The sequence below is a fragment of the Hippocampus zosterae genome, chromosome 1, assembly GCF_025434085.1.
Source record: "Hippocampus zosterae strain Florida chromosome 1, ASM2543408v3, whole genome shotgun sequence".
Classification (NCBI taxonomy): Eukaryota; Metazoa; Chordata; class Actinopteri; order Syngnathiformes; family Syngnathidae; genus Hippocampus; species Hippocampus zosterae.
This window is the reverse complement of record NC_067451.1, coordinates 8,706,756-8,731,311: the sequence shown is the minus strand read 5'-3', so window position 1 is coordinate 8,731,311 and position 24,556 is coordinate 8,706,756. Positions and strand designations below refer to the sequence as shown.

Sequence of the window (24,556 nt, the reverse complement as noted above, 5' to 3'; positions counted from 1 at the left end):
CACTTTCTGCATTCCTGCATGAAAGCAGACTGCTTGTTTTTCTTTCAATAAGATATTTTCTTCTGCTTTTACTTTGGAAAACAATGATCAACATTTTTTGCAGATTTTCTGAAATGCTATGTACCAAACCAGGAACTGAAAATTGTGGGGGGTTTTTCAATTCATTGAAAATAATCAATAGTTTAATCCATTACAAAAATGTCTCCAATTGATGAATCATAAAGACAATCTGTCAGTTTTTGTGAAGGACTGCAGACTTCGGAGATTACTTTGGCGGGGTTGGAATTGTGAGGATTCTGAAAATTGAACTTAAACTAGGTCTATCAAAGATACCTCCTAGATCAAAATTGTTGTCGATGAATTTGATTATTGTTAGTTGTCGATTAATTGCTGCACCTCGAGTGGCATCCCCTAACGGATTGTTTTTGACTTTTGATTAATTGCTGCACCTCCTGTGGCATCCCCTAACGGATTGTTTTTGACTTTGGAGGTATGGCTGGTCACAATCATGTACAGGAACCAGTCGGTGTAATTTTCTGTGCAGATGTCGGGATACGCTTTTGTGACTATAAATAGCAGCCGCATTTACATGAACAGCTTTAATGGCCACATTACACTTGAAATATTCAACACTGCGTGCTCTATGTTCATCTTAAGACTTCCTGCAAATTGTGTGGAGACGCCCGACCTGAGCGTCCCCCGTCCTCCTGACGACGCAACAACATTAATTCCATTACTCGCTAATTAGACTCTTGCGCGACAGCAGAAATCCGACTTTGTTGCATCGTAAGCACGCAGGACAATTAGGTTTGTAAAAAACACTTCACAAAGGCTGGAGAGAATATTGTTGTTGAGGCACGAGAATTCATTAACAACTACTGACGAATCGATGATCAAATTAATACACAACTATTGTGAAAAATGGATTCTTCATTCATTCACAATTTCTTTCTGTAAAAATGCTGAGTCAACATGTGTTTATTCATTCTTAAATCTATTTATCTAATTAAATAGTGCGTTCATTGTTATATTGTAAATTATCAAGAAAAAATGATTCATGTGTCGTGATCAAATATCCATTTATTTGAAATAATAAAATACAAACATGACATTTTAGTTTTTTTGAAAGCTGTTTTACAAAACTGTTTTGTCTTGTTTCATTTTTTTTAACCTTTATAAGTGGCACGCGTGTCCAGTTTTTCACCATGCACAATAGAATTAAATTGCAAAATATAATTGAAGACATTTAAATGAACAGAAATGGTCATTGAATTAACCTCAACCTGCATCTGAAAAAAGACATTTAAATAGTTAAATAATTGTTTTGTTTTGTTTAACCTGTAGCTGCTCACGGAAATTGACGTCGTCCCAACATGTCACCGTGCAAGCTCATGACGTCAACGCACTATGACGTCCTCCTAATAATGTCAACGGAGCGTTGCCCCCAAAATTGTTGAGTTGGTTGACAAACGTGAGCCTCAGCCAATCAGCACCGAGAATCCTCGGCCGGCGGGCCAACGGCGGCGGTGGTGGGCGTGTCTTTAGGAGGGGGCGGTTCCGGCGCTTAGTTTGCTAAATGACTGCAGCACGAGCAACACACGCGGCCGTGGCGTCCCTCCTGATGTGACGTGTGACGCGCACGGTGCCGCGCTTCTTTCCACTCAACTTCGTCTCGTTGGTGGCGGCGGCGCGAGTAGCGTCGCGAGCGGCGTCGGACCCGCACGGAGCGGCAGACGCGGCGCGCATGGAAGCGTCCGCCGGTGCGTCAACACACCATGGCTGACGACCGCGCGCGCCCCTGAGCGTGCACGGCGCCGAGGGCCAGCGGCATCCTCATCCTCACCGCGGTGGGGGGCGGGGGGAGGAAACATTCTCCCACTTGGATTAACACTTTGCGAGACCCCCCACCCCGCAAAGGAATATGGCTCGTTTTCGCGCCAGCTGTGAGGATCTGTAAGCAGGTGGAATTCCTTTACCTCCTCCTCTTCCTCCCATCCCACTCTGGAGCCCCAACCCGGACGCCCCCTTACCACCTCACCCCCCCACCCCATACCTCCCTTTTCCCAGAGAGGACACAGGTGTGATCGCATGGCCGCTGAGGTCTGACGGACAATCCCCTCACTCCCCCACCCCGACTCCCCCTGATTCCCAAGTCACCTTGGAGGTCCTCGACCCCACACCTGCGCCCCCAACCCCCTCCTCTTCCTGAAGGGGAGATTCCGGCTGGCACAGTGCGCCCCCCCCCTTACTTGACCCCCTCCCCCCAAATCAAAACGAGACTCTCCAAAATGTGCCGGCTGACCGCGCTCAGCATCTACTTATGGGAGACGCTCGTCTTCTTCAGGTAAGGACGACCGGTGTGCTCGCTTCAATGAAAATCATTGCAAACGAGAATGTTTGTCCCTTTGTTGGGGGGGGGGGGGGGGGCAAGTGATTGGGCGCAGGAGTGCAGCTGAGAGCGTCCGCTGTAGGGAGGCGTGCGCAGGTGGTTGGCTTGACCAGTCTGAGTCATGATAATAACCATTTTGCATTTCATGGAAGCAGCAAAAGTGGTTGGTGGGTCTGCATCGCAGTGTCATGGTTGGGTGTTCCAATCTCATGTCACGGCGTTCAATACAAAAAAATTGGTTTGTCGATGGGATGGACTGGCGACCAGTTTGATGTTTGGCCGTATGAGTGACCGCTCGGTTTGACTGATGACTTGTCCCCTTTCTGTCCATGTGCCTTGACATTGATTGACGACCAGTCCATCATTTGTCTCCAAGTAGCCTGACTGGCGACCAGTCGTTTATGCGGAGGAGGGGGGTGTCTCCTAATATTGTTTTGCCTGACGTTGAATGGTAACCGGTCCAGGGTGTTCCTCATCTTGCCTTTTCTTGTCCCGAGTAGTCCCAATTCTGGTCCTATCTATGGCTCGGTTTTGTCTTCGTCTTCGTGCAGTTCTTCGTCATAGTCCTTTTTCCTGTCCTCGTTTGAGCACTGGTCCTCTTGTTGATCCTGGTTCTGGTTTGGATCTTAGTCCCGGCCCTGGTCGCGTCTGTTTTTGAGGTCACAGTCTTCTCCCGTTCTGAAACGCGTTTCTTCATGCTTGCCACTGGCCGAGTCATCGTCCCGCGCTATCATCCACTGCGCCAATGGATGCCGGAGGGCCGCGAGAGTGAACGTTAAAAGACTGGATGAAAAAAACAGCCCGTTTTTTTGTTGTTGGTGAAGGAAAGATGGGAATCATCAATCATTACACTGTTTTTGTAATTAATTTGATTTTATGCCTTGAAAAAAGAATCACTGCCTCCTGCTTTTTATCACATTGAAAACAAAATGTGCTCCAGAGTAAAAACAAGATATATACTGAATATATTTGAAAAATATCGCACCAAAAAATTTAATGTGAAAAAGGATTTGAAAAAAATCTTAAAATTAACTCATTCACTACCAGCTCATTTAAAATGAATTTTTGACTTCTATACCTGTCAATGGCAGTCTTTTCAAAATTAATTCAATTTAATTGTTTTGAAAAAATGTAATAAAAATATTTCTTTAAAATATTGAAAAGATTTCACCTCACACTGATCGAAATCACTGGGGAAAAAAAAGTTGAATGAGAGAACGAGAATAATAACAGGAAAAAAATTACCCCCCTCCCGAAAAGATATGAACAAAGTAAAATTGTGGTTTTGACAGTTTATGGGATTTTATTGTTTAAAAACAAAAAGGGAAATCGACAATTTGAGAAAATTACTCCCTAAATTAGAAAACTAAATCAATATATTTGCCATGTTCACAAACGTTTTTAACATTGTAAAGCCCCCCCACCCCCCCGACCCACCCCAATCCCCCCAATTAAAAAGAAATGTAAGAAATTTCTCCCTAACACCTAAAATTGTCCTTCTTGTGATTGAAAGGGCTTCCTGGCTGATGTGCACTGCTTACACTAACACGGATGTGAATCGAGAGATGCCACAGTCAGACAAATTGTTGCATTTGCTGGTGACATTTGCCCAATTTTCTGCCTCTTTTAGCACCAAAACTTTTCTTGAAAAAGAGGCACATAAACGTTTTCTCTGTGCGTGTGTATGTATGTGTGTGTGTGTGTGTGTGTGTGTGTGTGTGTGTGTATGTATTGTCAAATATTGTCAGTTTTGTAGTACTTTGTTGTTTTTTCCAAATTAAACATTTGCTTTTACTTTGAAAATGAACAGTGAACGTTTTGACCGTTTTGACCCAACATTTCACACTCCAAACCAGGAAATGATTCTTCACTTGTTTGAATGTGTGCAATTTCTGCACATTTGAAATCTCCTGTTTTTGAAGACAGGGATGGAAATCAAAGCATGTTTTTTTTTATCCATTTAATCGATCAATCAATGATTCAAATTTTTGTTTGTTCCAGCCCTATTCACGGGGCTCCCACTTGTGATTTGAGGGTGGCCACTAAATGCCAAAACAGTGACAAACTTTCTCATGAGCTTGTTGCCGTCAAACCTTTAAATGTCAAACCTTTCGTGTACGTCAGCGGGGGTGAAGTGGGTGTCATGTTTCGTGCTGAAGGGTCGCATTTTGTTTCTGAAAGGTCCCTGATAAGTGCCGACAACCTTGACTGGGCGCCAACCAATGTCAGGCCACAAAAGAGACCAACACATACAGGTTCGCCAATCCATTTTCCCTTTGGCTTCTTCCTTGTATTCATGTGGCCACATTAATCAACACGTGATTGGTTGCCTGAGGGAGGGGAGGGGCCGGAGTGTTCTCGCCATGCTGAGTTGTTAGACGGGGACCAATCACATTGTGTTGATTGTTATGCGCTCTTATTGAATCCCGTGATGGAATGTAAATGCGTGTTTTTATTTTATGCAAATGTTGTCACGGGCCTGCCGGCTCCTTCCTATTTTATTGCGCCGCTCCAACATGATTAATACTGCCTGAATCCTCAACAGTACTCACTTGCACGTTCATCCGCAGCAAAATTGCTTCACCTTATTGTTCATATCACAATTATTATAATTTTTTTAACTCAAGCAATTCGAAACATTCCAACATAATATTCATAACATTCATGGTGATTCACTCAACACGCAGATAGGCTAACGGGTTAGCGACTTAGCCAGGCAATTCTACGGCCTCATTCACTGATGCCACCCACGTCACTCACGGGGCCTCAACTTTCAGTCAGGATTCGCACAGTTTCTTCCTTTTCTACTTCCTGTTCTGACCAGCTGGCAGCCTCTCGACAGTTTCATCGTATGGAAACTTGACGCACTGGCGCTACCTGACATCCCCTCCCCCGCCCCGCCGTCTGGGTGCCGCAGAGGACCTTGGCATTCGTAACGTGGCGTTTAGTTAATGAAGCGCTGTTGGGATATCGCCACCTCAGCTCCTCGACTTTGAATGTCGTTTCATTGATACCATCACGCATTGCACCAATGCACCCGCCTATTACTGAATATTGATTTGGTCCGCGGATGGTGGACCTGATGAATGCGCCTTTAATGATTGATGTTTAACCACTGCGAAGAAAGGTTTTGGTGAAAAAAAATAATGCTTGTGATATCTGTTACAATTTTTTGAAAAAAAAATACACTTTTGGTTTTCTGCCAAATGAAAAACAAAACTCTTTAGCAAAAGTGGACACACATAAATTTGCTTTGGTGTTGTCACCCAAGATGATCTGTCAGCCCACATCTGGACCCTTGATTTTGACACCGGTGATGGATACGATTTGGCGCAGGTCCTTTAATAGACGACGTAACTACAGAATAGCTCACCGCCCAAATGTATCTGGCACGCTGTTGTCGAATACCTTCACACCAATGTGTGTGTGTGTGGACCAGACATGAACAAATTCTCCTGCTAGCTTGCGCCTGAAAGCGGTTTTGCCACTGAGCTACCTCCAGAGGCGGAAACATGTTGATCAGTGTCCGCCGATTGATTGGGGATCGATGAATGCTTTGGACGCGGACAGTTGCGGCCATCATTAGCGCGCTTGCTAGCTTGATCGGGACTTAAAGTACGGCGCCTGACCTTTTAGCATGGATCTGAACATTCGCTAAAAAGAACGGCAGGATACCTGACGTCTATATATAGTTAGTTTTACAGGACGGTGAGATGAGCCGTGGTCCCGTCTTAAATTATTTTTCCCACACGGTGCGAGGAGATATTCGCGCTAACTTCATGTCACTAAGCGCGAGACATTTCCGTAGGAATTCATTGAGCTATTTTTAAAGGTTCATTAGAAGAGACAGTCAGGCAGGTGAAGTACGTGGGAAGTATTCTGGATGACAAGCTGGTGTTCGAGGCCAACACAAATAAATGCTTAAACCGGCTGTTGCTTTATTTGAGGAAGATGAGGACTTTTTTTCCCCTGGTTCTTATTGACAAGCGATTTCTGTTCATACTTTGTTGGTGCGCTTTTGTTTTTTGTAAATGAATTTTTTTGTTACAAAATATTGTTTGGTGTTCAACCTTTTTTTTTCAGCTAATCATATGCCATTGATCCGTTGCAGGATTATTTTCATACACACTGCTTGATCGAATGTTGGTCACGGAACTTTCTGTTTGACCAGTGGTGTATTCCTCTCAGTTATTTCCCTCAATAGTAGTGCAACTGTGTATTCATTTGCGTTTAGTGCACTTGATAAAATGGCCTCGTTTTTTCAAACAGTATGTTTTTTTTTAATTCTGCGTGTTTGGTTGTGCCGCATTGCTGTAAACCAAAGTGGCCCCTGGGCCCAGTAAAAAAAGCTGCTTCTTCAGGATCGCACTCGGTTGTGCCTTTTTCTCATTGTGTAATGAAACGCCATTCCTGCGACCGACATCACATTATTGGACTTGCTTACAAGGAATAAATGAATCATTTAACGACCAAAACATTGAATAAAGGCGTGCAAATGGGGTGCTCTCTCCGGGTAGGGAATGGGATCTTACCCCAAGAGGAGGAGTTGAAGTATCTTCGGGTTCTTGTTTACGAGGGAGGGCAGGATAGAGCGGGAGATCGACAGGCGGATCAGAGCAGCGTCGGCTGTGATGCAGACTTTTTATCGGCCTGTAGTGGTGAAGAATGAGCTGACCCAAAGGGGCGAAAGCTTTCGATTTACCGGCCGATCTATGTTTCCCCCCTCACCTATGGTCACAAGCGGCCGAAATGAGTTTCCGCCCCAGGGTGTGCGGGCTGTCCCTTAGAGATAAGGTGAGGAGCTCGGTCATGCGGGAGGGGATCAGAGTAGAGCCGCTTCTCCTTCACGTCGAGAGGAGCCAGATGAAGTGGCTCGGGCATCTGATTAGAATGCCTTCTGGACACCTCCCTGGTGATGAGGCGGGCCCAGTCGGAAGACCCGAGGACGACCCAGGACACGCTGGACAGACTATGTCCCCCAGCTGTCCTGGGAATGCTTTGGGGAGAGCTGGAAGAAGTGGCTGGGGAAAGGAAGTCTGGGCTTCTCTGCTAAAAGTTGTTGCCGCCGAGACGCAACCCCGGGTCACACAAGGCCTATAAGCGGTAGAAAATGAATGGATTGATGAAGTCAGCACATCAGCTGTCAAGAGTTATTATCATGTGGTGTGATGTGTGTTACGAATGGTTAGCCGGTGCTGTAGGGTGTGTTTAAAGTGATTTTCCAGTGGTAAGGGTGATTATCCTTTGGTGTAGGGTTTTCAGAACGATTTCCCTCTGGTGTGGAGTGCGCTAAAAGGGATTATCCAGTGATGAGAGTGATTATGATATGCTGTCTGGTGCAAGGAATGATTATTCAGTGGTGTGGGGTGCGTGAAATGTGATTTTCCTGTGGTGTGGTCATGTGTGTTCAGAGCGTTTATCTAATGGTGTGCAGTGAGTTAGGAATGATTATCCAGTGGTAAGAGCGTGTTGGGAATGATTTATTGAGTGGTTTGTGTTGTTTTAAGTGTGATGTGGTGTTTATGTGTGATTATTCATTTGGTGTGTTCAAAGTGATTATCTCGTGGTGTGAAGTGGGTCGAATGTGATTATCCAATGTGTTAATAGCGATCATCATGTGCTGGGCTGAGTGGTAAGAGTGATGGTTTTGTGGTGCTGTATTGTAAGAGTGTTTTTTCTAGTGGTGTTTGGTGTGTTAACCGTAATTATCCTTGGAAAAGGTGTCGATTGAAATTGATTATCTTGTTTTGAGAGCTGAGTTAAGAGTGATGATCCTGTGGTGTGTGTGGTGTGTTAAGATTGTCTTTCGGTTTGTTGTTTGTTTAGACTAATAATCCAGTTGTGCGCTGTATGTCATTGGTGATTATTCAGTGGCGTGGTGTGTCGTAAATGTGATTATCCAGGGCTTTTTTTTTTTAAAGAGTGATTGTTCTGTGGTGTGCAGTATGTCAAGAGTGATTACCGAGTAGTATTATGTGTAATTAAGAGTGTCTATTAAGAGTGATTCTCCCTTGGTATGCTGTGTGTTCACGATGATGATTATGTGTTGATCTTCAAATCGGCAACGATTATTTTTAAAATCCATTAATCATTCAGAGACCTTGTCGATCAAGATGTCTGTCAACATTTGCTTTTACTTTGGAAAATATTCATCAACATTTTTGCAGAATGGCTTTTACAGACCAGACTACTGTACCACTGACAATATGAAATCATTTTGTCCAGTGGAAAAATCTTTTTTTATCCGATACCCTCAATTGATTAAAAAAAAATCATTGGATTAATCGGCGATAAAAAGTTGCAGCCCTTTTTATGATACAGTACTGCGCTGCTTTGTCTGCAGTGTTGGCTGTGGTGTGCACACAGTTAAGTGTCATGTGGGACCTAGTGATGAATAAGTGTCTCTTGAGGGCGGCGGTGGGGTGGACGTGAGGGGAGCGGGGGTGTTTGGGGAGGGATACACGGGTGTAGTTTGGCGAGATGAGACCAATTAGGAGTTGAGGGGTCTTCAGAGGAACATAATGAGCAACATTTAGCGCTAATGATTGCAGGCGGCCTTAGTGCAGGCCTCCCACAAGCCACCCGCTGCCTGCACATTACACACACACACACACACACATGCGCGCACACACACACATTCACGCCAAGTTTCTTCTTGGAGCCATTGATCCGGAATAATCACAACAAGGCTAACTTTGATCATGAGAGCGAGAGAACAGGAAGCGACGCCTGCGGCCTAGGCTTACGAGGCTTCGCTTCTCCGAAACGTCAGAGGCCGGCTTCCATTCCGGCTGGCGGTGTGTTTACCGTCCGTTTCATGATGTTGCACAAAGCACCTCATCCCTCCAAAAATATTAAAAAATAAAATAAAAACATAGTTTTTCCACGCCCTTGAGGTGTTCGAGTTTTCCAACTAAATCTCTGAGTCGTTTTTTTCCGCCACAGTTGAGATTGCTGGAGCCTCTCGTCAATTGGTTGAAGCCGTCGGACAGTTGAAAGATGTTTTGGGTCATAAATGCGCTTCGACGGGCCGTCCTAAAATTCGTTCTACACTTTTTTTCCACCTTTTCGTTTCAGGTGTCAGATGTTAGGCCATCAATCAGCGTTTGACAGCTCACGCTTTTTTTTTTAACGCATATCTTTCAGTTGCTGTTGGCCACTTTTGCCTAGTTTTCTAAAAAACTACTAAACTAAGGACTTTGAAGGTGACTACTAAACAGTCACCTTCAAAGTCCTTCGTAGCAAATCAATTCATGGAAAAGCAATTGATGACTGAAGTAAATGACCTTTTCTACTGCTTCAACTGCCCTTGTCACAAATAATGTACTATTTAAGTTGAATTATTAGGACAAGCGACACTGTGTGAAATGTCACGGTAATTCCGACGCGGCAAATTGGAGAACCCCCTTCAGAGTTTATCGGTGGATATGTTGAACTGAAACTTGCCCGCCACTTGGAGAAGCGCTCGCCCAGGTTGGGGAGCAAATCCTCCAATCCAGGAGATATATTGTGAAATTATAAGAAGTGCGAGGGCGGCCCGGTAGTCCAGTGGTTAGCACGTCGGCTTCACAGTGCAGAGGTACCGGGTTCAATTCCAGCTCCGGCCTCCCTGTGTGGAGTTTGCATGTTCTCCCCGGGCCTGCGTGGGTTTTCTCCGGGTGCTCCGGTTTCCTCCCACATTTCAAAAACATGCGTGGCAGGCTGATTGAACACTCTAAATTGTCCCTAGGCGTGAGTGTGAGCGTGGATGGTTGTTCGTCTCTGTGTGCCCTGCGATTGGCTGGCAACCGATTCAGGGTGTCCCCCGCCTACTGCCCAGAGACTGCTGGGATGGGCTCCAGCACCCCCCGCGACCCTAGTGAGGATCAAGCGGTACGGAGGATGAATGAATAAGAAGTGCAACAAGTAATCACCAATTAATCTATTATCAAATTCACAGATATTCGCTTTGATCATCAATTGTTGAGAGACCTTGTTTTTAACTGCTTGTTGTTGGGAAGCAACGAGTGCGGTCACGCAGTTCCCAGCAAGCTAAAGAAATCATTCTGGTGGTCTATTTCAAGCGAGCTCTGATGTAATCAGCGTCGCCGCCCGGTTAGGCCTTCACGGGTCAGTCCCGACCTCGCTGGATGGGGCCGCGGCCAGCGCTCTTATTTAGCGGTCAGCCTCAGCCGGCATCCGTGACATCATCCGGCGCTTCCTTCCATCTCTGGAATGCTGGCGGCAAGCACAAGTGACAAGCAGCAAGCGCCCGAAAGTTCCCAATGGGAGACTTTAGGATCCAGTCATACATGTTGGACTGCTGATCTGAACTGGAGTGGGCGGGGTTACGCCCTGGACCATCACCACTCATTCACAAGGCCTATACTGAAGGCGGTAGAGCTTGCCGGGGACATGACCCAAATGCCTTTCCTGAAGCCGATGCCCATGTTTGGCAGGGGGGAAAAAAATCCCATTACTGATTAATTAGCCGATGCATTTAGAAAATCCATCATGAATAAAATACGCAAATACACATTCAATTTTTGAAGGGTGAAGGAATGGAGAACAGATTCAGATATTCATGTATTTTGTTGATTATTTTCAACTGTTTTCCCTCTTTTCCGCCCATTTTTCTTTCAACACCAAAATGTTTGTCTAACGACAGCCCAATAGCTTCATGCTAACATGGATTGTGAAATGCCACAGACAGGCTAACAGAAATATTCTATCTTCACCCTTTCAGGGACAATTGTTACTCCAGTGGACAGTTTATCATGTTATCAGGTTACAGGGTGCATGGAAGGGTTAATTAAGCTGTAGGTCTTCCAGCTCGGTCATGCGACCCGGCATAATGTAGTCGTGCACAGAAAGTGCGCAAAGCAATAATGGGACTTGCCTGTATAGTATGCAGACTACATTACTGTAAAAAAAAAATGTTTGATATGGTCCGGGGGGAGGGGGTAGCGCAAACAATGAACCACATTATCACGCCAGTGTTTCTTCTTGCTTCTTGTTCCAACAACTTTGACATTCAAGGTAAACGAGTCCAATGTTAATTAATTGCTAATGCTTGTTGTGTCCTGGGAGCCAATTAGCATCTTTTAATTATTGCTCTTCTTTTAATAACAAGCTCTTCTGGACACCCTCCCCAACACACGCGCACGCACACACACACACACACACACACATATATATATAAATGTGTGTGTGTGTGTGTGTCAGGGTGTGTGTGTTGACATATAATTGTGTGACGCATTTCTGTACCAGATTTTATTTCTTTACTCTGTCCACTTTTCTCAACCATTTCAAATGATTAAATTCACCATTATATAACGGTTAACAACCAATTTAAAAACAAAGAGTGAGCAACACATGTAGACAGACAAAATCAGACCACTCACTGTTATATATTCTTTATCCTCTGCCAAAAAAATGCTTTATTCAGTCATATGTCTGTATTATACCGCCCCCGGGTGGCCAAGGCCCACATGAAAGGGAGCAGAACTATAGCCATTGACTTGAAGCAAAAAGTGTGACAAAAGTATTTTAGTTCTGTTCAAACTTGTCAGGACAGTATGTTTTTTTTAAAATAAAGTACAATTTTATGGAGCAACATGATTAAAAAACACAAATACAAAAAAAATATTTCCATAATGAATCCATTTGAATTGTCTGTTGTGTTTGACAGCCTGGCAGCATCCAAGGAAGCGGCCGCCCGAAAAGCCGCCTCGCCGATGCCGCCGTCCGAGTTCCTGGACAAGCTGATGGGAAAAGTGTCGGGCTACGACGCCAGGATCAGACCCAACTTTAAAGGTAGGAGCGGTCGCCCAAAAGAAAGCTTTTGGTGACAGCCGCTGTTGGTTGTCACTGCGTTTGATGTGAGCTCCGGAAGTCCAAAACCACTTTTGGGAAATTTTAACAAAAGTGGTCGCCACCAAAGGTTTGTATGTATGACAATTGTGTTCGAAATCACTCCCAAATTGCTGGTCAGGTGTTTTTTGTGGACGCTTTTGTCAACTGAAAAGTCAACTTGGTCAAGTCGCATAAAAAGTTAAGTACAACTGAACTGTTCTTCTTAAAAATACATGAAAAATTGTTTTGTAACGATTCACTAGATGGGAATGAGTGAATGATGCTGAACACACTCGTTCATCATCTCCAACCTCCTAATCACTACACAGATTTTTCAGTTGACATTTTAAAAACACCTCCATCGACTGAGAAGGGAATGAGTGAATGATTCCGAACACAGCCTCTGACTTGAGACTATTCCATTTGACTTTAGCAGGGGCGTCGTCGCCGATTAAATTTTAATTTAAAAAAAAAAAATTGACACATATGAAGCCTTGGCGCTGCTCGACAAAGAAGCACCACGACATGGCACCAGATGCCGGACTCCCGCTAGCTCAGGCTTCACCCACATTGTGTTCTTCCACCTTAACTCAAATTGCCAGATAACGTGGTTCTTCATGTTATTCCATCTTTAGTCAACCACACACCTATCTCGTTGCTCCACCTTAAGTCAAGTTCCCGCACTGTTATTCCACTTTAACCCTTTCAGGTACAGCGGTTACCACAGTGGACTGCTTATCGTGTTATCAGGTTACAGGGTGGATGAAAGGGTTAAGTCAAGCTCACATAATGGTATTCCACATTACATCAAGTTCCCAGATAATGTTCCACCTTTGGTTAATTCGCAAGATACTTTTTTTTCCCACCTTAATTCAGGCTCCCGGACAATATTGTTTTACTGCAAGTTTCCATATAATATTATAAGTCATTTCCTAAATAATGTTGTACCTCTTGAAGTGAAGCTCCCAGATCTTGTAGCACCTTAAATCATCACAACAGATATGAGCCTTCCAAAGTTATGGTTGTGGGGCTAAAAGGAGCCAGCAGGACTCCATAAGGAGCCTGGTTGGATGGGAAATCCCGATTGGAGAACGGCGACACCCCTGACTGACTAATGCTAATGCTAACACTGTGTTTAATCATTTCATGTGCTTGTTCTCAACTTTCAGTGTGGAACAAAGGTAAATGAATGTCAAAATGTCTGATTTTTAGAGATCCTCCCCACTTTGCCCCTCCCTCCTTTCTCCCGTCCTCTTATGCACCCGGCTCGCAGGATGACACCCCCCCGCGCCCCCGCCTCTGATGCTAGCTGGCTATATCGCTTGTAGCCACATGCTATCCTGACTGCTTGTTGTTTTTTTATTTTGTTTTTTATTTTTTTACTCTGATGATGATGATGACGATGATGACAATGACAATCGTAGCGACCACCACTCCCTCCCCGATTGGATGCTCCCCTCTTGAAGACACATGTCACAGGTTTCTCTCTAGCAAAACAATTAGCAATGATGGGTAAGAATCAATTACAGGCAAATAGGTTTGCCACCGAACACGGTGAAAGCTCGTTTCATTTGACTTTACTTACTTGCCAACATCTGGCAGAAATTCTTTTCAAAATCATTTAATTTCATTTTTGGTCCCTTCATTTTACGATACGAATCTCAGGCAGAACATCGGACTGTTTTACAATAGAGTTTAAGCTACTTTTTTCAGACAATTCTTTTTTCCAGTGAAGATAAAAATGTCATGGGCTCTCACTGAAGCTTTCAAGATTTTTCTCTTTGCTGAACAGTTGCCTGAATAAAAGCAACATAAAATCCATCTAAAAAAGAAGATGAGATGAATGTCGATTAACAAGACTTTGTCCTTTTCGTGTTTGTTGAACTTTACAACAGAGAGAACTTTTCAAGCATAAAACATATATACATTAGTCAAAGTTACCCAGTGATGACTTCAAAATTCAAATGGCTTTCTTTGATGTCAAAGCATGTCAGAATTGCATTTCAAATAGTCAAAGCAACATCATGCCAAGGACCCTCTGTTGCACTGACACACCAAGCTAATCCGACATTGTTGTAATTGTTTATGAGAAGCACATCATCGCAAGAAAGGTTTTTGTTTTTATTGGATTGAATGATGTTAGCGCTCCATCTAGTGGACACTGACAGAAAGACACCATTCAGCGCGATTCCAATGCTAAACGGCATTTACTGTTTCAAATAAGAATATATTGGTGTTTGTATCTGCAACACTCCAGCCGATTTTGTTCATTTTGGTAAGCACTAATATCAGCCGACAAAACTGTCTGACCACTTAATCCAGGGGTGTCAAACTAATTTTTGTCACGGGCCACATTGTAGTTCCGGTTTGCCTTGGAGGGCCGTAATGAATTTTGGAAAACCATATAAAAATTTAATCACATCCACATATTACATACACAGCACGCAACAAATTGATGAATAACTACTTTTAAAATCAGAAGTCAAGAACAATGACTGTTATTGTGGATTACATGGCAATTTGAAATTTTGGTTCAGACTTTAGCAAGCATCATGGAACTTGACATGCTTAATTTGCTTTGACGGGCCACATAAAATGACGTGGCGGGCCAGATCTGGCCCCCGGGCCTTGACTTTGACACCTGTGACTTAATCAGTTGGGCACTTACTGCTAGTTTTGCTAAAACCATCCATTCATGTTGCTATTTTGCTGAAATAATTATTTTAACAAGCAATTTCATGCTAATTCTCCAAGCCGCTACAGACAAAACAACAAAACATTTGGTCCTGATGCAAACTTGCTTAGCATTAGCTAGCTAGTGGATGCTTTGGACAGATTTGTTTCCCTTATTGAATGCATCATCGCGAACATGCTGCCGAACTGGGCCAACTTTCAGCAATTCCGCATTGCCACCTCACTAATGAGTGTATGAATGAAAGTGTTTGATGTTTGCAACGCGTCTGAGGAAGAGCAGGATCTGATCTTCATCTCAGAGATCGTTTAAAAGATAATTGTGACGAGCTGACCTGGATGTCTGCGCTCTGTCACGGCTGTCGTGTCGTCAGCAGAGCGTGACAACTCACACTTGCTCCTTCATCGTGCACTTTATTGTGTGTGTGTGTGTGTGTGTGTGTGCCACTTAAAAAAGCCAAACTAGTACACCACGGCTCAATCTCTGACACGCAATCTTATGCTGACGACAACAGCCAGCACACACTCACACACATGCACACAAACCACACACAAAGATTTTTTTCTCTTGAACCAATTTCCTGATTTCCCGAATAGTAACATTTGCCAGTTGTAGAATCCCTGCATTGGCTCCATGTCTGTTTCAAAATTGATTTTTTTTTTCAATAACATTCATGGTCTCGGCCCCTCGTATCTCACTCATCTTCTTGTATTATTTCAACCCTTGCGGCAGCTCAGGTCCACTGGCCTTTTCGTAAGACCAAAGCCTTGGCTGTGGAACAGCTTGTCAGGGCTGCCAAGAGGGTTATGTTTGAGTTATTAGTTGACCTTATAACTCATTATGACTTTATCTGTTGGAACATGTAATTTCTTTCACACTTTATATTTGCTGTTTCATGTGCTTTTATACCGATGTGTTTATTTTTAGTGCTTCTATACCGATAAATTAGGTCTTATGCAGCGGTTAGAATGTTCACAATCCTTCAGTCATCTCCTCCTACCTAAGTGATACAAAGGGATTTTTAGTGGACATTTTGGTAACTATCGAGGTACAGAAGTAGGATTATCCAGTCCAACCAGCTGACATTTTGACAGACTCTCATCTTGGACAAATCTTGTCACGTTGCTCATGCTATAATGTACAAGAGTGTTGTGAAAACATGCTGTACTTGAGCTAAAACATGCTATACCAGTACACTAGCTAATTTTTTTTCTAAATAATGCAATTATGTTCGATGATGCTACACATGAGCTACTTCTGCTAAAACATACTCTGTGAGGAACTTATCCTTAAAATGCCTTTTTTGAGTTTCTTTGGCCAACACCAGGTGTTAACAAGAAGCAGTGGCGCCAAGGATTTATCGAATCAAAGAGTCAGCTAACACGCTAACTAAACGAGTTGTGCCTGAATGTGTCCAGGTGGGCTGTGCTTTATGATCTGTCAGCACTGACGTTGATTTGCTGCGATCAGCATTTGCTTAATGGCCGCTTAATGCCACGAATGGACAGGCAGTAATGAGCTCGGGGCTGGAGAAGGCGTTGTGAGTCGGGTAGGAGGGGTGACTGCGGGGAGTAAGCTAGCGTGCGAGTGTCGTGCTGACCAAGAACAAGTTCAGATGCTTTTAGCTTAGCACACGCTCTGAGTGTCACGTGGAAAATCCCAAATGTCAGTTTGGGACATGGCGGAAGACGGCAAGAACAGGGAGACGGGAAAGTGCACAGGGGAGTCGCCCGTTGGCCGATCCTTCGCATACAAGTTCTTTTTTTCTCTCTCTCTAAAAGGTGGAACAAATTCCCAACACCACCACTCTTTTTTTGTGTTCATTTTATCACAACACTATATGAATCGATTCAAGCCTCTGTAACCTTTAGATGTCCTCAGAGTGCTCGAGATAAATACAGACACAAGTACGGCAATATGCAAATGAGAGGCGGACAGTCACGCCCTCATGTAAAACGCTGACACAGAGACAAAAGACCGGTATGGTCTGGTGTGGCCCTAAATTTGGTCGTTGCGTGGAGGCAGACTAGTCCTTAGTCAGACCTCTTTGTGGCGCCACCCACATCCCTCACATGTGGGTGTAATCAAAAAGCAATAATCAAGGTATGAATCGTGGTATGGAGTGAATTCCTCTTCGGAAGACAGGAGGATGGGAGGAACTGGAAGACAAGCAAAGGGGAAGAGCGCAGATGGTAAAGACAGGAAGGCAGGATGAATGTAAAGAAGATAAGATGATGGGAAGAATGTGAACAAGTTGAAGGTGGGAATATAAGAAAAAAAATAAGAACGGGAAGGGAGGAACGGAAGAATGGAGGAGCAGGAAAAACAGGAAGAGACGAGGACGAGATCAACGAGAAGACATGAAGGACAGACTGACAGGACGAGGAGGACGGACAGTAAAAATAAGAACCTGGAGGAGGGAAGAAAATAAAAATCAAGTTGAACAGGGAGATAACGAGTACAGGAAGACATGAAAATAGTAAGATGAGAAAAAAGGAAGGTGATAACTGCAGGACGAGGAAATCGGGGATGGAAGAATGAGATAAGGAAGAAGACTAGAAGATGGGGCACGTCCTCATGAGCATTCTGCTAGCATTGTAGTATCTGATATGCAGACGTGTAACAGTCGTTACGACACAATCTAAAGATAAAACGATTCGCTGTCATTCAAGAAGAAATTCTGTCAATTGGATTTGCTCAAGAAAAACAAAGAGGATGCATTAGTACCCTCTTCATTTGAAAATAAGGCCAACGGAACATGTTAAATCCACCTTCTTTTTTTTTGTCAATTAGGTTACTGTGAGTGTGGACTTTCTATCATTAAAAAATACACGAAAATAATCGAATAAAAAGTAAAAATGAGTGTAAGAATGAATGAGTTTCTGCTGTGTGCATCCAGGAGCGTTTCAGTGTGCCTGTATCCGCGTGGCAGCTTGTGGAATCTCATCACACCTGTAGCGAATGTCTCCTTATCAGCGTCAACGCTAATGCTAACTCTTGCCGCGGTTATCCACGCCCAGCCGCTAATTACCCGAGCTGCGGTCTTAGCGGCGGCATAACGGCAGGAATAGCAGAGATGCGCGTGTATTGAATGTCAGCTAGCGTGATGCTGGGACAGCCCCGGGCTAAGCTCTGCCTCCGGCTCACTTTTAAGCCTCGACTTAAACCCGGGGTTTAGCGTGACACGAGCGCCAGGCCGTGCGCGGATGTAAAAGTCGACGGAGTGCGAAATACGGAGAACAATTCACCCTGTGTCCATCTTTCATGACAATGAACCATGACAATGCGGTTTCAAGCAGTCAAAAAAAAAACCTCATCTGTCCATACATCAATTTTCTTTATTAGCAAATTAATTGACAACTATGAAGCCGCGTTTCCCTTAAAATTGAACAAACACTGCAAATTTCAGTCATTTGCTTATCTTTGTTGTTGGGTTTTTTTTGTTCAAAATAAGACATTTCAAAGATCTGCTTTCACTTTTGATAGACGAAACAAGAATAATCCCTTGTTTATCTCAGGGTGGACCTCAGCCAGTGAGAGGCTAGCTAACCGTTAGCCAGTTTGCATGTTGAGTGACGGCGTCAGTCATGGCAGACGGCAAGTGGCATGTGAATACGTGTTTGTGTTTAATTTGTGCCTTTTGTTCAAGCAAGCGGCTAAAAATGCATATATTCATTTTTAAGAAGTGTTTGACAACATCCATGAGTGTTGTGAACACATTGTAGCCAAATTGAACACTCAGGCCTCCTACGCAACTATATTTTAATGTCGTTCATGATGCTGGTATTTGGAGGATTTGAAGTATTTCTTGAAGAGGTACTTTCGATCAACGTTGTTGCCATTTATGAATAAATCTGAAGAATGTGGCGCAATATTTTGCTGGTTGGCCGCAGATATGTGTACCGTGTGCTTTTGGTTCTCATGGCTTCCTGTGCGCAATGCCCGAGCGCTCTTGGCTAAAATGAAATGATGAACCCATTTTGACATGGAGTCTTGATACATTATGAGCCCTTCCCCCTTTGCATCATCACTCTCGATCAAGTAAGTCATGCATTTCACGAGATGCCAGCGCATTTTGCTTGTTTGACTTCCACACCTCCTCTTTGTCATCTTCTCCATGGCCGGCCGCCGCACCCTGGCAATTTCTTGTTTTCGACTTGTGCATTTCCCCGCCCGCCCTTGCCCTGCCCTGCTGCTACTGCCTTCACAATATGTGGCCCACCCCCCCTCCGACCCGCCGATCCTTGCTGCCAACGTGCCCTTCGTCCCAACCGCACCCCCTGGTCCCCCTCCCTTGATGGCAGCGTGCCATAGCGCCCCCCCCCCCCTCCCAAACCCCAGTAGTTGTGTTGTTTTCCTAAAGCGGGACAAACAACCAGTAGTTGCTAAGCTCTTGTTAGTCTCCGGTAGAAAAAGAAAACAATAAATCAGCAAACGATTTGTGTTGTGTTTAATTGTCTTTTTTTTTTATTAGACCCCAAAGGCTCCAAAAATGAAGCTACTCACAAGAAAGGTACTTTCGTTTTTCTTTTCTCCCCCACAAACACTTAAAAAAAATCTTCTTCCTCTTCTCCTTCCTCCATAGCAGTGATGCTGCGTGTGTGAGAAAACATTCCCAACCTTAATAATAACTGCAATCATGTGTGTTTTCCTTTCTTTAGTTGTGATTTTGATACTTGCGACCACAACCGCAGCGGCTTTATTTGCTGCAATATGATGCATCATTCCAAAAAAGATTTAATCTCAAAATGTTGAAAATGTTTTCCAAGTGAAGCATTGTGACGACTTTCCAAAAAATATTCACAAAGCTTGACTTTCGCAGGGTTCGACATTATGGGTGGCCCGACGGCCTTTGGCCAGGATGGCACCCGTGTCGGTCCCATAACGTACCTTACGGACACTGTCCGGAGATGGCCATTTCAAATGACATTAAAAGTAAATATGATTAAATCAACCCATTTTTGCTTTGCACCAAATTTTCTTATATTTGTATAGTATTTTCGTGTATTATAGTTAACAAACTGTAGTCTCAAAAAAACATGACATGCAATGAATTATAATTGGTAATATTTTCTTATCAGCTTAGATAAGTGGTACCTTGACATACGAGTGACTCGACGTTTTAGAGATATGAGCCATCATTCAGGTTTATTTTATAAATTTTTTTGGTTTTTCTTTGCCAGCAAAAAAGTTTAGTGACCACATATTTTTAATTATTCCCTTACATGGACTTAAGAATTCGAGTGTGTGTGTATAGTACTTTATATGCACATTATTTTTGAAGCCAAAAATACTTGAATAAAACACCAGCAATAGACATTTCCCATAAAGAACAGGGGTTCCCAAAAAATTACCAAAAAAGGTGTTTTTTCAATTAATAAAAAAACGGAAGCGATGAATTTTCAGGTCCACTGTATTTGTTATGAAAAAGCTGTCGCAGTTTTATTTTTGGGGGGGGGGATTTATACAGTACTGTGCTATTTTTCTCAAAAGATCGTGAAACAAACAAAACAAAAAAACGTGGGGTTTTTTGGCGGGAGGGATTGAAACAAATGAAACTCATCAGCCAAGGTATCACTGCATTTGTATGATACACGATATCGGAAAGTGAAATTGACACAATAGCAAAATTCACTTTTTAGTGTCTGACTGCACTTTTCACATTTGTACCATGAGATGACATCCGGTCATCCGGTTGCAGGCAACAAACAAAAACGTCAACAAGGAAATACGTAGGGCAGGGGTGCCCAAACTTTTTGGATCAAAGATCTACTTTTTGATCAACTAACCTCACGGGATCTTCTACCCTTACCAGCGCGCGCACGCACACACACACACACAAATTTAAGATTTACCTGCTTTATTTTATTTTTTAAATATTTTTTTTTTTGTGAAAATGAGACTGATTAGTGTGCAGTGTATATTAACACAAAAAATATATTACTAACATGTACAAAGACACACAAATGGTTGTTTGTTTTTTTTCTTCTCGACACTCCTCGGATCTACTTGGGACCTGTCTTAGATCTACCGGTAGATCAGGATCTACCTAATGGGCACCCCTGACGTAGGGGGTATATTAAAAAAAAAAAAAACGCAGTAAATGAAACATGTGAAACGGAAGTCTTGAGGAACCGGAGCCTGTCGTTGAAGTCAAGTGAGCCGGATTATGAACCGAGTCGTTGGCTTGGCTTTACGTTGCTTTGCTTTTCTTTGAGGCTGACGACATGTTTACAGCATCCTGCCCGCGGCAAAAACACGCAGCCTTACCTTCAGATGACATTTCAATATAGACCGTGACTGTGACTCAACCTGGATGTCTACTCGTGTGCGTTTGTGTGTGTGCGCGAGCGTGCCTGTGCGTGCGCACTCAGCTGTCATGATACATCTTCTTTGCTGTCAAGATGATTCAAAGCATCTAGCTAACAGCACAACATCAACCCACTTCATTAAATTAAACACACACACACACACACACATTTCCGTACACGTGCGCACACACGCACGCACACGGGAGATAAAATATCCGTCTGCACATAATTGAGCGACGGGCACAACAGCAACAAGTTTCATTGAGTTACGCATGCGTATAGACTCAAACACACGTACATACCTTCAAACGCTCTTATGTAAACACACACACACACACACACACACACACACACACACACACACATGCGCGCATGGGCACATTTTTGACGGACACGTTTCAACACAAACATATGGTAAAAGACTGAGGTGAGACATTTAGGTGCACAAAAAAACACGTATTTCAACACACACGTGCATACAAAGAAGATCGACCGAGGAGTGCAAAACTATCAAGCGTGCAAACAACACGCTCGCTCACTCCATCTTTGTAATCCAGTGGCGGCAGCAAAGCGGGAATCAATGGTCGTCCCTCTGGCGCCGCGTCGTGATTTGCGCCTGCGTCACAGGCGGACAACGCGTCTCAAAACGCTTTTCCTTTTGAGTCCTGTAGGTGTCGCCGACACGCTCTCAAACGGTTGCAAGCCGTCAAAAGAAAGCGTCGGGACGAAAACGTTTTGGAAAAACAACGAATGCGGCTGCGAGACGCAGGCGTGGGCGGGCTCAACTCTCCCCTTTGTGTCGCCGCTTTAAAAATATCTAAAATGTACATCCATCTCGCGAGAAGGTCCAAGTGGTCACACGACGACTGGAAGTGAGTTTGGGGTCCAAAATGCTGCCGGGAGATTACCGATTTTCAAATGACTCGCCCGAGTAAAGTCGACACTTCATGAAACAGCAGCGCGGCTGTTTTCCCTCACTCTTTGGTTTGTTTATTTGCGGCTTAGTGTGTTGACTCACAACTGTACACACACAGACACACACATCTCATACTCAGGAAATTTAAGAGGCGGGAGTGTGGAGCTGGCAGGAAGTGGAGCGATAGAATCGGATTGACAGCAACATGAAGGAAATCGTGCGAGAAGCCTCAAGCTCGGCCTTCAAATAGGAAGCCAGGAAGACGCGCGCTACTCCAAGACAACTGCGACAGCAATCAGCAAGTCCGCGTTATTTTTATCGCTGTGCTGCTTAGAAATATGAACCGCCCCTTGACCAATTTCGGCTCCTGCGAAAATTTTGAGATACGAAAGCCCTATGAGATGTTCAAGATACAACAAGCCTAACCACTTTTTTTTTCACAACAAGGTTAGGGGAGTTAACGAAATGAACGAAATAATCAAAACCATCCATCCATCCATTTTCCAAACCGCTTGATCCTCACTAGGGTCGCGGGGGGTGCCGGAGCCTATCTCAGCCGTCTTCGGGCAGTAGGCGGGGGACACCCTGAATCAGTTGCCAGCCAATCGCTTGGCACACAGAGACGAACAACCATTCGCACTCACACTCACACCTAGGGACGATTTAGAGTGTTCAATCAGTCTGCTCTCCATGCTTTTGGAATGTGCGAGGAACCCGGAGTACCCGGAGAAAACCCACTCAGGCACCGGCAAAACATGCAAACTCCACACAGGTAGGCCGGAGCCGCAATCGAACCCTGCACCTGTGCACCGTGAGGCCGACGCGCTAACCGGTCGACCATCGGGCCGCCCGAATCAACATCAAAATTGACATTTTCATTCAGGAAATTAACAATCAAAATGCTTTTATAAAATACAAACTAACTGAAACTAAATTTGCTTGATAGGTTCGTAAAATGTGTTAAGACTAACCCTGTCAATGTGAACAGTACAATTCAGATTTTTTTTTTCCAATGAAACTCCCTTTTGTATATGGATATAAATCAGAAACAACAGCATGGACACACAAGTTGCGCTCATATGATCCACACATTATGTAAAGGCAACAAATGTCAGTACGGTATTGTTCGGCAAAACAGACGGCGCCATAACCAGAGGTAGACGGAAGTTGCAGCGGCCAAAGAAGTTGACGTGACATGATTCAGCTAAAAATATATAAGTCGCATTTGATCCTGCAATGTGAACGTTTACGTCGGATTGAACAAAATAAAATTGTAGTTGGCCACCATACCCGGCAGTCATAAAACGCAGCCAAAGTAATGTGCTCCTCTGAACTGTCAACATTCGTTCCTAACATGACTTGAAACATTAATAAAAGAGACACGGGCAGACATGCGTAACTCCCTTTCTAACCACTTTCCCCTGGTGTGCACTGACTGCATGGCTAACGACGCCTGTCGAAGCTTGAAATTGAAATTGGGCCTGATTAAGAAAAAAAAAAAAGAGGAGCTGGCAAGCAGCTAAATTGTCAGTGTGTGCTGATCTTAAGTCAAATATTTGACCGCTTCGATTCTGTCAGCTTGCGGGTCGAGCCCTCCGGGACACTTGATGTTGTCGCACTGTTATTTGATTACCGAGCTTTCCGGCGGTGATTACATCTGACTGGGGATGAAAACTTGTCGCTTGTGGTGGAGCAAAACGTCACGGAGATCGACGTGCTCATCAAAGTTATCTGTAAGTTTAGAAAAATTCTTTGGCCGCCGGGTTTGAGAACGCATCACGATACCAGATGACGCTGACTGACAGATAAAAGGTTTCTGGAGTCTTTGGAATGCCATGAGAATTTGTGCTACGCCCACCTGCTGATGCAAAATGACAGACTTGATGCAAACCGTATTAAGGCACCGCATGGCAAAGTTTCTGGAAAAGTCTCGAGACCAAGTCATGATAAAGCACTTGACTTACTGATCAGATCAACTTTTAGTGTTTGGAGTGTCTCAAGGATCCATGCCTTGCCAACTTGTGTTTTAATGTACACATTACAGAGGCGTCACATCAGCAAGCCTCTAGAAAATTCTTTGGGATTGAGGATGAATCAAGATGTGGCACTAAATTAAGGGTCGGAATAAACTTGCTTGTCTTTGGAGTGCCACAGGGATAACTGCCACACCCACTCGTATTATTTGATTTGGATTATGAGGGTGTCATGATTAAGCTTCCAGAAAAGTCTCTGGGGTTGAGGATCAATCAAAAGTAAGGCATTAAATTGAGTGATGGAGTAAACTTGCTTGTCTTTGTTGTGCCACAGGGATAACTGCCACACCCACTCGTGTTATTTGATTTGAATTATGAGGGTATCGCATGATTAAGCTTCCAGAAAAGTCTCTGTGGTTGAGGATCAATCAAAAATAAGGC

General features: G+C 43.9%; 1 protein-coding gene across 2 annotated transcripts in view; it reads left to right on the top strand.

Moving 5' to 3' along the window:
* Nucleotides 1-1,352: 1,352 nt before the first annotated feature.
* Nucleotides 1,353-24,556, top strand: part of glra1 (glycine receptor, alpha 1) — a 48,332-nt gene continuing 25,128 nt past the window's right edge. Inside the window, exons 1-3 of one of the 2 annotated variants that reach the window (XM_052068765.1) lie at nt 1,353-2,344; nt 12,060-12,184; nt 19,390-19,428. In XM_052068765.1, the coding sequence (XP_051924725.1) occupies nt 2,289-2,344; nt 12,060-12,184; nt 19,390-19,428 (220 nt within the window). In that variant the 5' untranslated portion in view covers nt 1,353-2,288. The remainder of the gene's footprint in view (nt 2,345-12,059; nt 12,185-19,389; nt 19,429-24,556) is intronic. The other variant, XM_052068839.1, reaches the window with a different exon arrangement.